Source organism: Coregonus lavaretus (genome assembly GCF_964263955.1).
Source record: "Coregonus lavaretus genome assembly, chromosome: 40".
Classification (NCBI taxonomy): domain Eukaryota; kingdom Metazoa; phylum Chordata; class Actinopteri; order Salmoniformes; family Salmonidae; genus Coregonus; species Coregonus lavaretus.
In genome coordinates, this window is record NC_140027.1 from 11,960,458 (window position 1) to 11,977,187 (window position 16,730).

A 16,730-nucleotide genomic window follows, 5' to 3' on the forward strand; every position below is an offset into this window, starting at 1 on the left:
TATTAGCTGAAACATTTCTCGATTATTATTATTTTTTGATCTGCCATACCAGACGTTCACAGAACATGTTTAGGTTTAAGATCAAATCTCGAAGTTAACGGAAAATTTGATTTAACACACCATTAGCATTCTCTAAATGTTACTTTTCAAATTTGACTACTGTGCGTGTCTGTTTGTCTGTGTCTGTCTGTCTGTGTGTGTGTGTTGATTTGCGTGGCCGTGTAGTGGATGAGATAGAGCAGATGAACGGGCTGTTTCAGAGTAAGCAGCGGGAGCTCCTGGTGGCCGTCTCCAGAGTGGAAGAGCTGAGCAGGCAGCTGGAGACCCTGAAAAGCGTCAAGATGGAGCCCTCGAATGACGGCCCGAGCTCCGCCGGCGAGCTGGAGCGTCTTTACAAGGAGCTGCAGGTAAGAGAAGAGCCGATTTGTCTGCTTCCACAGAAGTTTCCTTTTGCGGCATTTACAGGTAGACTCTGACAAATAACATCATCAACACAGTGGGACGACAAACACGCACTACATGACCAAAAGTATGTGGACACCTGCTCGTCGAACATCTCATTCCAAAATCATGGACATTAATATGGAGTTGGTCCCCCTTTGCTGCTATAACAGCCTCCACTCTTCTGGGAAGGCTTTCCACTAGATGTTGGAACATTGCTGCGGGGACTTGCTCCCATTCAGCCACAAGAGCATTAGTGAGGTCAGGCACTGATATTGGGCGATTAGGCCTGGCTTGCAGTCAGCGTTCCAATTCATCCCAAAGGTGTTGGATGGGGTTGAGGTCAGGGCTCTGTGTAGGCCAATCAAGTTCTTCCACACCGATCTTGACAAACCATTTCTGTATGGACCTCGCTTTGTGCACGGGGGCATTGTCATGCTGAAACAGGAAAGGGCCTTCCCCAAACTGTTGCCACAAAGTTGGAAACACAGAATTGTCTAGAATGTCATTGTATGCTGTAGCGTTAAGATTTCCCTTCACTGGAACTAAGGGGCCTAGCCCAAACCATGAAAAAAAAGCCCCAGACCATTATTCCTCCACCACCAAACTTTACAGTTGGCACTATGCATTCGGGCAGGTAGCGTTCTCCTGGCATCTGTCAAACCCAGATTCGTCCATCAGACTGCCAGATGGTGAAGCGTGATTCATCACTCCAGAGAACGCGTTTCCACTGCTCCAGAGTCCAATGACGGCAAGCTTTACACCACTCCAGCCGATGCTTGGCATTGCGCATGGTGATCTTAGGCTTGTGTGCGGCTGCTCGGCCATGGAAACCCATTTCATGAAGCTCCCGACGAACAGTTATTGTGCTGACGTTGCTTCTAGAGGCAGTTTAGAACTTGGTAGTGAGTGTTGCAACCGAGGACAGATTATTTTTATGCGCTACGCATTTTAGCACTCGGGGGTCCCGTTCTGTGAGCTTGTGTGGCCTACCACTTCGCAGCTGAGCCGTTGTTGCTCCTAGACGTTTCCACTTCGCAATAACAGTACTTACAATTGACCGGGGCAGCTCTAGCAGGGCATAAATTTGACGAACTGACTTGTTGGAAAGGTGGCATCCTATGATGGTGCCATGTTGAAAGTCACTGAGCTCTTCTGTAAGGCCATTCTACTGCCAATGTTTGTCTATGGAGATTGCATGGCTGTGTGCTCGTTTTTATACACCTGTCAGCAACGGGTGTGGCTGAAATAGCCAAATCCACTAATTTGAAGGGGTGTCCACATACTTTTTGTATATATAGTGTATACCCCAGAACAAAACCAGGACGTGTACTCCGAGCATGTGCTGACCAACTGGCAAGTGTCTTCACTGACATTTTCAACATGTCCCTGACTGAGTCTGTAATACCAACATGTTTCAAGCAGACCACCATAGTCCCCGTGCCCAAGAACTCTAAGATAACCTGCCTAAATGACTACCGACCCGTAGCACTGACGTCTGTAGCCATGAAGTGCTTTGAAAGACTGGTCATGGCTCACATCAACAGCATAATCCCAGAAACCCTAGACCCACTCCAATTTGCATACCGCCCCAACAGATCCACAGATGATGCAATCTCTATCGCACTCCACACTGCCCTTTCCCACCTGGACAAGAGGAACACCTACGTGAGAATGCTATTCATTGACTACAGCTCAGCATTCAACACCATAGTGCCCTCTAAGCTCATCACTAAGCTAAGGATCCTGGGACTAAACACCTCCCTCTGCAACTGGATCCTGGACTTCCTGACGGGCCGCCCCCAGGTGGTAAGGGTAGGTAACAACACATCTGCCACACTGATCCTCAACACGGAGGCCCCTCAGGGGTGCGTGCTCAGTCCCCTCCTGTACTCTCTGTTCACCCATGACTGCATGGCCAGGCACGACTCCAACACCATCATTAAGTTTGCCGACGACACAACAGTGGTAGGCCTGATCACCGACAACGATGAGACAGCCTATAGGGAGGAGGTCAGAGATCTGGCCGTGTGGTGCCAGGACAACAACCTCTCCCTCAACGTGACCAAGACAAAGGAGATGATTGTGGACTACAGGAAAAAAAAGAGGACTGAGCACGCCCCCATTCTCATCGACGGGGCTGTAGTGGAACAGGTTGAGAGCTTCAAGTTCCTTGGTGTCCACATCACCAACGAACTATCATGGTCCAAACACACCAAGACAGTCGTGAAGAGGGCACGACAAAGCCTATTCCCCCTCAGGAGACTAAAAAGATTTGGCATGGGTCCTCAGATCCTCAAAAAATTCTACAGCTGCACCATCGAGAGCATCCTGACTGGTTGCATCACCGCCTGGTATGGCAACTGCTTGGCCTCTGACCGCAAGGCACTACAGAGGGTAGTGTGTACGGCCCAGTACATCACTGGGGCAAAGCTCCCTGCCATCCAAGACCTCTATACCAGGCGGTGTCAGAGGAAGGCCCTCAAAATTGTCAAAGACTCCAGCCACCCTAGTCATAGACTGTTCTCTCTGCTACCGCACGGCAAGCGGTACCGGAGTGCCAAGTCTAGGTCCAAAAGACTTCTCAACAGCTTCTACCCCCAAGCCATAAGACTCCTGAACAGCTAATCATGGCTACCCGGACTATTTGCACTGCCCCCCCACCCCATCCTTTTTACGCTGCTGCTACTCTGTTAAGTATTTATGCATAGTCACTTTAACTCTACCCACATGTACATATTACCTCAACTACCTCAACTAGCCGGTGCCCCCGCACATTGACTATGCAACGGTACCCCCCTGTATATATAGCCTCCCTACTGTCACTTTATTTTATTGTATATATAGCCTCCCTACTGTCACTTTATTTTACTTCTGCTATTTTTTTCTCAACACTTTTTTGTTGTTGTTTTATTCTTACTTTTTTGTTTAAAATAAATGCACTGTTGGTTAAGGGCTGTAAGTAAGCATTTCACTGTAATGTCTGCACCTGTTGTATTCGGCGCATGTGACCAATAAAATTTGATTTGATTTGATTTGAAAACTGCTGGCTCTGACGTTTTCTTTTCACACTGTCCTTTTCAGCACGGTTCCAGCAACTATGGTGGATATGTAACCAGGCCAACTCAGTAGAGCTTGGTTTGGCTCGGCTTAGTTCGGCTCAGTAGTGGGAAAAGCTCTATACTAACATAAAGCTGACTCTAGCTCTCTCTCCCTTCTCCCCCCGACTAAGCTGAGGAATAAGCTGAACCAGGACCAGAGTGCCAAGCTGCAGCAGAAGCGCGAGAGCCTCAGCAAGCGCAACCTGGAAGTGGCCACCATGGACAAGCGAGTGGCCGAGCTCCGCGAACGCCTTTGGAAGAAGAAGGCAGCGCTACAGCAGAAGGAGAACCTGCCTGTGAGTCAAGTAGAGGTTCAAAGTTCAAAAGCTTTATTGTTACCTTAGGGCAGTGTTCATCAGACCACATCAGCCCCACATTTATTGGAACTAAGCTGAGGAATGGGGCCAGGGAAATGTATCACCACTCCAATTCATAGACGGAGCTATGGATGCAAGGACTGACAGTCCATGAGATCAATGTGATATGTGCAGGAGTAATCTTTTACATTACAATGCCCAACATCAGGGATGGACAATTTTGATGGGGGTGGGGGCCACAGAAAATCTGAACTTATCATGAGGGTCTGCAGTGGCTCAAGGCTCACATCCATACATCAAGTACCCACATCCATACTTTTGGGGGCACTAAGCGAAATGTTGTTGCCCCCCCCCCCCCATGCAAGTAAAACATTTTAGCAGCCCCCTTCTTGGCAGCGGAGATAAAAAATAAAAATAAATGTAACTCTCAACGGTAAGTTGAGACCCTGACTGAGTTCCTAAAAGCAAAACATTATTTTTATTATTTTATGGAAATTGATCCGCGGGCCTAAAGAAACGTGGGCCACCAGTTGCCCATCCCTGCCCTACATAGGGTGACATAACATATTATTAGGCTCATAATAAGATATTATAAAGGCTCATACATGCTAATAACAACTAATAAAGCATCATACCTGCTAACTTTAGATAAAGTGTAACCCAAACGTTCTCTCCAGGTCCACACAGAGAGCCAGGCCCTGCAGCCGTGTGGCCCCTCCAGGGTGGCGGCCGTGGGCCCTTACATCCTGTCCTCCACTGCGGCCCCAGGGCCGCCGGTGCCGAGCCGACAGGAGCTGATTATTAAGCCTGCCTACCCCGACGGCACCACCACCTTACCCATGCCAGACTCCTCCATGAAGGCCCCTCCTAGACCGCTTAAACCTTACTCAGGTAAAAACGGTGTTTCGTTATGGATGATTTTACTTTGTGTGTGTGTGTGTGTTCAATTGCGATTGCGTGTGTGCGCTTGTATTTGTGCAAGTGAATGCGTTGGCCGTGTGTTAGTGTGCATGTGTGTAACTGTGTAGTAGTAGATTGTGTACATCTATTTGCCTTTGCAATTCAAGTGCTATTTCCATGTGTTAACACTTCTCTTCTCTCTGACAGGTTTCCAGTCATCCAAGACGTCCAAGCTGTCCGACTGGTCCAGCTCCAGTGCAGAGTCCAGTGGCAGTCATCATGGCATGTCCTCTACTCTGCCTCGCATGTCCAGCCTCTCCTCACAGGGCTCAGGTAACCATCTCCCTTCGACTTGGCTAGGAACCAGGGTTGGGGTCAGTTCCATTTTCAATTCAGGAAGTTAAATGAAAATGTACTGCATGAATTAACAAATCCTAATAGAAAAGAATGGGCAATTTTGAATTAATGAAGGGAATTCTTGCTAAGGCCATATTATTTAATTAATTTCAGGTCATCCCCTGAGATGTAGCATAGTGTTTTATTAAATTGATGCCGGGAATATATTAAAAATAAAGACTTGCTCCAGGTTACAGTGAATGTGATGTGTATATGGTTCTGACCATCTTGATAATGTTCGGTTAACGTTCTTATGTGGATGTCATATGGTTTGGATAATGTTCTGATTATGATATGGATGTCATATGGTTTTGATAATGTAAATGTCATATGGTTCAGATAATGTTCTGATGTGGTTTCCTCTGTGGTTGCAGGAGATGCCGAGACCCTCAAGGACCAAAATGGGCGTCACATTTCTATGTTTGACGCCCCACCTCCTGTCCCCTCACGGAACAATCAGAGCAGCGAGGACCTCTTAAGGGATACCCAGGTACTGCACTGATTTTCAGAAGCATTTTAGGAACCATTCATATACTTAAAAGATGCTCGCTCCCTTGCTATGGTCTTCCCTACCCAATTTATTTTCTTCCTATAAATGATCACAGACCCACAGAGAATACATATTATTCTGCTTTCCATTGTTTTGCATTTTCCAAAAATGCCCGATTAGTCAATGAAGCAGCTTCAATGTATTTTCAATATACAGGGTTGTATTGTTTTTTGGTTGGAGGGTGGTACTTGCAACACCATTTGTAGGTTTGATTCCCTCATGGCCCACATATTAATACTGAATATACAGTACCAGTCAAAGGTTTGGACACACCTACTCATTCAAGGGTTTTTCTTTATTTTTTACTATTTTCTACATTGTAGAATAATAGTGAAGACATCAAAACCAAGAAATCAAGGCAAAGGGTGGCTACTTTGAAGAATCTCAAATATAAAATATATTTTGATTTGTTTAACACTTTTTTGGTTACTACATGATTCCATATGTGTTATTTCATAGTTTTGATGTCTTCACTATTAGAAAATAGTAAAAATAAAGAAAAACCCTGGAATGAGTAGGTGTGTCCAAACTTTTGACTGGTACTGTATGTGTGAACTGTCAGTTGTATTGGATAAAAAAATCTGTTAATTAGCCTCCCTTGTGTCGCGACCGGGAGACCCATGAGGCGGCGCACAATTGGCCCAAAGGGGTCAAAAATAACCGTTCTTTTAATTGACATTTGTTGCAGTGATATTATTATGCATTTAATTTTCATCATACTATGCATGTTACGGTCTTCTTGACTCAATAGGCTGGTGGTAAGGCTCTCGGCAAGGTGCCACCTCCTATTCCTACCAAGCCCCCGACCTTCGGCAAACCGCCCTACAGCACAGGCACCTTCCCGGGCAAGGCCAAACCGGCCACCTCCCTCCATCTGTGTGCACCTCCGCCCATTCCCATCCACAGCCACACCCTGCCTCTGCCCCCAAAGCAGGAGGCTCTTCCAGCGGCTACGGTGCGCCCCTTCACCCCGGATCCTCCAGAGTCCACAGCAGCAGTGCCTGTCCTCCAGAAGCCACAGACTGTGGCGGCCTCCTCCATCTACTCCATGTACACCCAACAGCCCAGGACAGGCGGGGGCACACTGACACGCACGCAGCCCAGGGGTAAGAGAAGGAGCCATGGCTACTGTAGTGTATGGCTACTCCTATGACTCCTGGATCTTTACTATGTTACTAAACTGAGTAATTCAATCAAATCATTCTGCATTTTCTGTTATTGTTTAGCAAAATACCTGTCTTAAATTTCCCTACTAACAGCCTTACACTCTTTTAAAAGATGTAATGGTGATTGTGTTAGTGTGCTAGATTGTTTTATTGCTATGAAGCAGCTTCCTTGATCCCATTAGCACGCATTGACCATTCACTCTCTCTCTGATAGTGTATGGAAAGCCAGTCATCCCTGGCAGTGGGGGGCAGCAGTCGCTCCTCCAGGACTCCACCTATCTGGGGGCCGGCGATTTCGAGGTGGACCAGGGGGGTCCCGGCCTGGCACCTCCGGCCCCCGAGAGCCAGTGGGGCCAGGAGACAGAGCGGGCCCCTCGTCCCCTTAGCCCCACAAAGCTCCTCCCCTTCATCTCGCACCCCCACCGGCACCCCAGCGACGCCGACCTGGAGGCCCTGCGCCGCCGGCTGCACCATGCCCCGCGGCCCCTCAAGAAGCGCAGCTCCATCACAGAGCCTGAGGGCCCCGCGGGGCCAAACATCCAGAAGCTGCTCTACCAGAAGACCACACTTGCCGCCATGGAGACTGTTGTGGCGTCCCCCTACGAGGGTGAAGGTGGAGGAACATGGAAGGAGGGCGCCAGTGCCGGTGGAGCCCCAGACCGCACTGGTACGTCCCAAGTTTTCACAGCCGCAGCGTCCCTCGCTGAGACTGAGGAAGACGCACAGGTGCCTCCTCCTCACCCCCCCCACTCGCCCATCCCAGAGCCCTCTTCCTCCTCCAGCCACACCCTGCCCCCGTCGCTGGAGGAAGAGGAGCCGGAGCCCTGCCCCCCGCCCCCACATCAGCCAGAAGCCTACATGGAGGAGTACCCACCCTACCCGCCCCCTCCATACCCCAGCGCGGGGGAGCAGGCCCTGGGGGAGGACACCCTCAGCATGCAGGCTCCAGAGGTCACAGGACAGGTTACTCTGCCACCGGTATGTAGCCACACCCACATTCTATGTCCAAATAGCTCATACTAGCATACTGCATAGTATGAGGTCATGTTTTAGCCAACCATACTAAAATGTGTGCTGGTATGGATATTGGGTTACACGGATGGTGAAATATTTGGTATTGGGAAACCTTTTTTGATTGATGTATTGTTTGGAGGGGGGGCAGCAGGTAGCTTAATGGTTAAGAGCGTTGTGCCAGTAACCGAAAGGTCGCTGGTTCTAATCCCCGAGCCGACTAGGTGAAAGATCTGTCGATGTGCCCTTGAGCAAGGCACTTAACCCTAATTGCTCCTGTAAGTCGCTCTGGATAAGAGCGTCTGCTAAATGACTAAAATGTAAATGTGACATACAGTATTATGTATTTATAGTGGCAAATGTAGCAACGCGCATGCCCCGCCCACCTGATGATCTGTCTTTTTCAGCCATCTGTGTTTGAAGGGTGTAAAATTCACTTGTCCCTAGGGCCGTTGCGGTGAGCGTATTACCTCCACACCGGCAGTCATGAGTCATGACCGCAGTAAAATTCCATGTGACTGAGTCATGGTAATCTCCTCTTATACACTCTGGACATACTTTATGTTGGTGGCGCAGTGGCTAGCTGTGCCTCTAGAGATCCTGGTTCGAATCCAGGCTCTGTCGTAGCCGGCCGCGACCGGGAGACCCATGGGGCGGCGCACAATTGGCCCAGCGTCGTCCAGGGTAGGGGAGGGAATGGCCGGCAGGGGATGTTGGTAGAGCATGGCGTTTGCAACGCCAGGGTTGTGGGTTTGATTCCCACGGGGGGGGGGCAGTATGAAAACAAATAATAATAATAATAATATATATATATATATATAATGTATGCACTCACTAACTGTAAGTCGCTCTGGATAAGAGCGTCTGCTAAATGACTAAAATGTAAATGTAAATAAAATGTAGTACCCAACAAGCTAACGACCATCAGGTCGCTAATGGCCTGGTACTCAGCGCTCTATTGTCCCTCTAACCACTCTGACATCAATGCAAATAAAATCGAAAATCACATCAAACACTTTATCATCAAAACAGCATCATGCTTTTAAAACTCACCTCACTGTGATGATCAATTTGAAGAAAGAAGTTCAACAGCAGGTTGAAACTGAGTGAAAAACATGGTTGTTGTGGATGTTGTTTCAAAGCCTAACACAACGAAATGGACAGTGCTTTCTAAGGTGTTTTTTTTTTTAAACATACGCATTTATTAATGATTGTGCCATTATACAATACATAGCCTACCGCATATTAAGCACGGCAGATTTAAGATGTATTTGGTACACAATTAATCTAGCCTATACTCCAAAAATTAAACAAATTCTAGTAATGAGTGTGGCCTGTATGATTATGCATACTGGATGGACTGGTTACCTTATGCTACGCTCCAAACTTTCTATCCATGAGTCTGGGAGAGAATGTATAGGCCTAGGCGATTCTGTTGGTTCATTGATTGTGCAGGGCGGCTTACAGAGTTAACCTACAATTATAGTGAGTTTGATTTTGAATAGCCTAGTAATAGGGAATTTTTCATATTTTTATAATTAATAGGCTAACATTAACTTTAGCTACAGAATATATCACCACCGTGCGTTTCCATCTCCTACTCTACTCTCGCTTCTTCATTCCTTTCTCGAGCGTTCAGAGAGAGGGGCTGTCAACAGTTTAATGAAATATGTTTAGTGTGAAAACATTTTGCTATTGATGTTACCGAAAATACACCCAGTGTATTTATGCAAATGAGGCACATATCATTTTATTTTTTAGCACACAAAAAAAAATACCTGATACAATAACAAAATGTATATATTGAATGCATAAAAAAAATGACAAATTTAATACCTGAATTTCCACCAAAGACCCTGAACTCCATTCATTATTTGTCCGAGCCAGTATAATGTTGCATGTGCTAGAATTCAGTCAATATCTCATGGATAATACCAATTCTAAAAGTTTGGAGTATCTTCATCCATTGTCCAACTGTTGCATTTATTGTAATTAATTTTAAAACCTTTTAGCAATTTCGATGACCATAGCTAGCAGATGTCACTGCATTATATTGTAATTGTGAAACATCTATACTCCTCTCCTCCTACTCCCCTCCTGCAGGGCAAGAGGACCAACCTGCGCAAGGTCGGCTCGGAGCGCATCGACCACGGCATGCGGGTCAAGTTCAACCCCCTGGCCCTGCTGTTGGACTCATCTCTGGAGGGCGAGTATGACCTGGTGCAGAGGGTCATCTATGATGTGAGTTTCTTTGATTTTTTTTATGTGTGGGCCAGTCCCACTCCTTTTAATTGAAGAGATAGTGTTGGGAAGATAAGGGGGGTGGGGAGTCGAAGGGCTGTTGGCCGGATTCGAACTCCGTGATGTGAATTTTACATGTCCCCGAGTGGCGCAGTGGTCTAAGGCACTGCATCGCAGTGCTAGCTGTGCCACTAGAGATCCTGGTTCGAATCCAGGCTCTGTCGTAGCCGGCCGCGACCGGGAGACCCATGGGGCGGCGCACAATTGGCCCAGCGTCGTCCAGGGTAGGGGAGGGAATGGCCGGCAGGGATGTAGCTCAGTTGGTAGAGCATGGCGTTTGCAACGCCAGGGTTGTGGGTTCGATTCCCACGGGGGGGCCAGTATGAAAAAAAAAATATATAAGAATAATGCATGCACTAACTGTAAGTCGCTCTGGATAAGAGCGTCTGCTAAAAAAAAAATATATATATATATATACATCATTAGCCCAGCTAATATCCGCTGTTTCAATGTTAATACTACAGACTGGATAACCTCAGACGACTCTTCCACACAACCGTCCCATAAGCAAAGGCTTTGCAATGCCGCTGCAAGTAATACTTAAGTAGTACTCTTAAGCAACTACAAACGCTGGTCTACGTCCGTCAAAACGCTTAGCTTAGAAGTTGCCCTTAGACACAGTTATAGGATCTGCTAAAACCTACCCAAATCCTAACCTCAACCATGTTGCCCTTGGGCACAGATCTAAGATCAGCTAATCCCTAACATCAACCGTAAGGGGTAAAGACAGATAACTGACCTTGTCTAGGAAATGTTTTGAAGCCTATTAACTTTGTGCCTTATAGGTGGATGACCCCAGCCTGCCCAATGACGAGGGCATCACAGCCCTGCACAACGCCGTCTGCGCCGGCCACACCGAGATCGTCAAGTTCCTGGTGCAGTTTGGCGTGAACGCCAACGCTGCCGACAGTGATGGCTGGTGAGCTATTGTCACTTTACAGTATCCAGTGTCACATTACATTTGCTGTTGTCCCTTTACAGTATATTTATAGTGGCTGTTGTCCCTTTACAGTATATTTATAGTGGCTGTTGTCCCTTTACAGTATATTTATAGTGGCTGTTGTCCCTTTACAGTATATTTATAGTGGCTGTTGTCCCTTTACAGTATATTTATAGTGGTTGTTGTCACTTTACAGTAGCCAAAATCACTTTACAGTAGCTGTTATAAAAGCTCTTGTCACCCCCAGCAACCAGTAGTACGTCACATCCAAGACTGTCTCAATGTGTTCATGTGGCTGATGTTATCCAGTCGCCCACTATTACTGAAGAGTTATTTTTATCTCTCCCCTCCTTCCCTCCCCTACTCTCCCTCACCCATCCTCTTGCTCTCATCTCCTCCAACTCTCCCACCTTGTTCCCTCTCTTCCCTCCTCTCTTCCTCTACCTCCCTTCCGTCCGTCCCTACCTCACTCTACCTCTCCGTGTCTGTCTCTCTCCCAGGACTCCCCTGCACTGTGCGGCCTCCTGTAATAACGTGCAGGTGTGTAAGTTCCTGGTGGAGTCCGGGGCTGCTGTGTTCGCCACCACCTACAGTGACATGCAGACAGCGGCCGACAAGTGCGAGGAGATGGAGGAGGGCTACGCCCAGTGCTCCCAGTTCCTCTACGGTGAGACCGCTAGTGTTCGCTGACTGGAGACAAAGCGCAAACATTATTTGCTCAAAACAATAAAACACTCAGTGTGCCTGTTACTCTTTTTCCCTTTTGCAACCGACTCGACCCCTCCGCTTGTTTACAGAATTCAGCTACCCTCACCTACTCCAACTAACGTTCGGTCCTCCATAACATGTTTTAGCGGAAATTGAATCTTAACGGCTTGTTCCTGACGAGGTGGGTGGGACTTTGTGTCGATGCAGGTGTACAGGAGAAGATGGGCATCATGAACCGTGGGGTGGTGTACGCCCTGTGGGACTACGAGGCCGAGGACGATGACGAGCTGGCCTTCCAGGAAGGCGACTGCATGACGGTGCTGCGGCGCGAGGACGAGGACGAGATAGAATGGTGGTGGGCCCGCTGCGGAGACCGAGAGGGCTACATTCCAAGGAACCTGCTAGGGGTGAGCAGGAGAGAGGGGAGGAACACTAGCCTGGCCACACATACAGTGCATTCGGAAAGTATTCAGACCCCTTGACTTTTTCCAAATTTTGTTACGTTACAGCCTTATACTAAAATTGATTACTTTTAAAAATCCACATCAATCTACACACAATACCTCATAATCACAAAACGAAAACAGGTTTTTAGAAATTTTTACAAATGTATAAAAAACTACATTTAGCTCAGGTGCATCCTGTTTCCATTGATCATCCTTGAGATGTTTTTACAACTTGATTGGAGTCCACCTGTGGTAAATTCAATTAATTGGATGATTTGGAAAGGCACACATCTGTCTATATCAGGTTCCACAGTTGACAGTGCATGTTAGAGCAAAAACCAAGCCATGAGGTCGAAGGAATTGTCCATAGAGCTCAGAGACAGGATTGTGTCGAGGCACAGATCTGGGGAAGGGTATCAAACATTTCTGCAGCATTGAAGGTCCCCAAGAACACAGTGGCCTCCATCATTCTTAAATGGAAGAAGTTTGGAACCACCAAGACTCTTCCTAGAGCTGGCCGCCCGGCCAAACTGAGCAATCGGGGGAGAAGGGCCTTGGTCAGGGAGGTGACCAAGAACACGATGGTCACTCTGACAGCTCCAGAGGGACTGGGGAGACTAGTCAGGATCGAGGGAAAGATGAACGGAGCAAAGTACAGAGAGATCCTTGATGAAAACCTGCTCAGGACCTCAGACTGGGGCGAAGGTTCACCTTCCAACAGGACAATGACCCTAAGCACACAGCCAAGACAACGCAGGAGTGGCTTTGGGACAAGTCTCTGAATGTCCTTGAGTGGCCCAGCCAGAGCCCGGACTTGAACCCAATCGAACATCTCTGGAGAGACCTGAAAATAGCTGTGCAGCGACTTTCCCCATCCAACTTGACAGAGCTTGAGAGGATCTGCAGAGAAGAATGGGAGAAACTCCCCAAATACAGGTTGCCAAGTTTGTAGCATCATACCCAAGAAGACTTGAGGCTGTAATCACTGCGAAAGGTGCTTCAACAAAGTACTGAGTAAAGGGTCTGAATACTTATGTAAATATGATATTAAAAAAAATATATATATATACATTTGCAAACATTTCTAAAAACCTGTTTTTGCTTTGTCATTACGGGGCATTGTGTGTAGATTGATGAGGAGAAAAAACGATTTAATCCATTTTAGAATAATGCTGTAACATAACAAAATGTGGATAAAGTCAAGGGGTCTGAATACTTTCCGTATGACGGAATACTTTCCGAATGCACTGTATTCTCCACCCCTAGTTCCTAAGCCCTAGGCACTCCTGTAGATCTGAAATGATTGGATAGGTGTAAGAAATGTGGCAAAACTCATAAGCAGGGTGAAGAGGGGTCAATTTGGAATTCAGCAGTAGTCAGTAGTGTTTGTCTGTGGGCTGCAACTCCATATTGTATTCAGAGCAGTGGTTTAGTATAGGAAAAGTGGACATATACATATCCGGTGGTTTTGACCAGGGGGCATTTCCACAAAACGTCTAAGAGGAGGAATGCTGATCTAGGATCTGTCCATATACTGTAAAACTTCCATTAAATGCCGAGCCGCCAACAAACGCTGGTCTCTTCTAATGGCCGGGCATCGCAAAGTAAATGGCAGTCTCTATTAAATGCAGGGTCAAAAAAGAGTCATTACCAGTAGGTTATGCATGCACACATTTTGTCGCACTGCTCCAGTGGAATTCCACAGCATCTCTACCAAAGTTGATTAATTGTTTTTCAAGCCTCTCTCTCTACCTCGCGCTGGATGATTGATCCCTACCTGCCAAAATGCAATTCTGTCTGTGTAGCCAGCGAAGAAAACTGACCACCGGGGTACAGTTAGAGGTTGGATATTAGACAGACATTCGGCTCTATGGGGCTAGTTAGAGATACAGTGAGGGAAAAAAGTATTTGATCCCCTGCTGCTTTTGTACGTTTGCCCACTGACAAATAAATTATCAGTCTATAATTTTAATGGTAGGTTTATTTGAACAGTGAGAGACAGAATAACAAAACAAACAAAAAATATTAATTGATTTGCATTTTAATGAGGGAAATAAGTATTTGACCCCCTCTCAATCAGAAAGATTTCTGGCTCCCAGGTGTCTTTTATACAGGTAACAAGCTGAGATTAGGAGCACACTCTTAAAGGGAGTGCTCCTAATCTCAGCTTGTTACCTGTATAAAAGACACCTGTCCACAGAAGCGATCAATCAATCAGATTCCAAACTCTCCACCATGGCCAAGACCAAAGAGCTCTCCAAGGATGTCAGGGACAAGATTGTAGACCTACACAAGGCTGGAATGGGCTACAATACTGTGACAACAGTTGGTGCGATTATTCGCAAATAGAAGAAACACAAAAGAACTGTCAATCTCCCTCGGCCTGGGGCTCCATGCAAGATCTCACATCGTGGAGTTGCAATGATCATGAGAACGGTGAGGAATCAGCCCAGAACTACACGGGAGGATCTTGTCAATGATCTCATGGCAGCTGGGACCATAGTCACCAAGAAAACAATTGGTAACACACTACGCCGTGAAGGACTGAAATCCTGCAGCGCCCGCAAGTTTCCCCTGCTCAAGAAAGCACATATACAGGGCCATCTGACGTTTGCCAATGAACATCTGAATGATTCAGAGGAGAACTGGGTGAAAGTGTTGTGGTCAGATGAGACCAAAATCGAGCTCTTTGGCATCAACTCAACTCGCCGTGTTTGGAGGAGGAGGAATGCTGCCTATGACCCCAAGAACACCATCCCCACCGTCAAACATGGAGGTGGAAACATTATGCTTTGGGGGTGTTTTTCTGCTAAGGGGACAGGACAACTTCACCGCATCAAAGGGACGATGGACGGGGCCATGTACCATCAAATCTTGGGTGAGAACCTCCTTCCCTCAGCCAGGGCATTGAAAATGGGTCGTGGATGGGTATTCCAGCATGACAATGACCCAAAACACACGGCCAAGGCAACAAAGGAGTGGCTCAAGAAGAAGCACATTAAGGTCTTGGAGTGGCCTAGCCTGTCTCCAGAACTTAATCACATAGAAAATCTGTGGAGGGAGCTGAAGGTTCGAGTTGCCAAACGTCAGCCTCGAAACCTTAATGACTGGGAGAAGATCTGCAAAGAGGAGTGGAACAAAATCCCTCCTGAGATGTGTGCAAACCTGGTGGCCAACTACAAGAAACGTCTGACCTCTGTGATTGCCAACAAGGGTTTTGCCACCAAGTACTAAGTCATGTTTTGCAGAGGGGTCAAATACTTATTTCCCTCAATAAAATGAAAATCAATTCATAACATTTTTGACATGCGTTTTTCTGGATTATTTTGTTGTTATTCTGTCTCACTGTTCAAATAAACCTACCATTAAAATTATAGACTGATCATGTCTTTGACAGTGGGCAAACGTACAAAATCAGCAGGGGATCAAATACTTTTTTCCCTCACTGTATATATCCAACTTCAAACTAACTTTACCACGATCCACTTCGCCACTTTGTAGCCTAACATTTGCAGTGCGTTCTAAATGTAAGTGTTTTAATTAGCAAACGGGACTGTCTGGGAACTTAATGACAGTAGCTGTTTTTATCAACTTGTAGAGCTAGAAACCCAAATTATAACAGGGTGAGCTCTGCGTTTAAAGCAAATAAACGCCTGGGCACTTAAAAAAAGTTTACTGGTAATCTTATTCATTATGGCAAATGAAATGTCAAAAGTCCTACTCTGAGATGTTGTGAATACTGCCACCGGTGCTGGAGGTCAAAGAATATGTTCAGTGAAAAGTATAAAACCGCAACTTGCAATCTATTTCTGAGGGGGAAAAATTACCCTTGGGGGTCTACTTCTCTGATTAGAAGACTGGTGAAGACCTAACATTTCTTAGTCACGCATGCCTTGTAAAGACCTACCAGCTCCTTGCGTAACCCCCTTGACAAAAACATATCTGCCATTTCACATACGGAGATCCCTCATCTGGCAAGGATTCATAGATTTCTTTAACAAGTGGGGGAAATCCTGTCACTTAAGAATATTATGTAATAATGCTGAATCTAAATTGAGACCATCTAAATGAGAATCTCAGCCCCCTGCTTACCATAGTTATATGATCTTTTAAATGGTATTTTCTTCTTCTTAGCTGTATCTGAGGATCAAGCCACGGCAGAGGAGCTTGGCTTAAATTATATCAGCTCATGTTCCACCCTACTTGCTGAAAACTACTCTGACTTGAAGAAGTTGAAGAACAAGAAGTTACTTCAGAAAGCCGAATGAAGAACATAAAAGTTTCACACTTCTGGTCTTTTGGATGTCAAAGTCGAGAATTACACTTCAAGCTTTTGGTCTTTTGGACCTGTCTGTGAAGGACCATATCATGCTGAAAGGTTTTCAGCCTATGTATGGATGATATACACATGGTCATGCTGTTTCCTTTTCACTGCAGGAATGTATACACCGTG

General features: G+C 46.4%; 1 protein-coding gene across 1 annotated transcript in view; it reads left to right on the top strand.

The window, feature by feature from the left end:
* The window catches only part of LOC311113548 (apoptosis-stimulating of p53 protein 2-like), a gene marked incomplete at both ends in the record, with an annotated part of 48,428 nt that extends 31,975 nt beyond the window's left edge, over window positions 1-16,453 (top strand). The window contains 12 exons of the mRNA XM_084156799.1: window positions 226-407; window positions 3,674-3,853; window positions 4,537-4,750; window positions 4,967-5,092; window positions 5,530-5,645; window positions 6,457-6,811; window positions 7,086-7,849; window positions 9,986-10,123; window positions 10,969-11,102; window positions 11,624-11,790; window positions 12,039-12,238; window positions 16,412-16,453. Of these exons, the coding sequence (XP_084012925.1) occupies window positions 226-407; window positions 3,674-3,853; window positions 4,537-4,750; window positions 4,967-5,092; window positions 5,530-5,645; window positions 6,457-6,811; window positions 7,086-7,849; window positions 9,986-10,123; window positions 10,969-11,102; window positions 11,624-11,790; window positions 12,039-12,238; window positions 16,412-16,453 (2,618 nt within the window). The remainder of the gene's footprint in view (window positions 1-225; window positions 408-3,673; window positions 3,854-4,536; window positions 4,751-4,966; window positions 5,093-5,529; window positions 5,646-6,456; window positions 6,812-7,085; window positions 7,850-9,985; window positions 10,124-10,968; window positions 11,103-11,623; window positions 11,791-12,038; window positions 12,239-16,411) is intronic.
* Window positions 16,454-16,730: the final 277 nt, after the last annotated feature.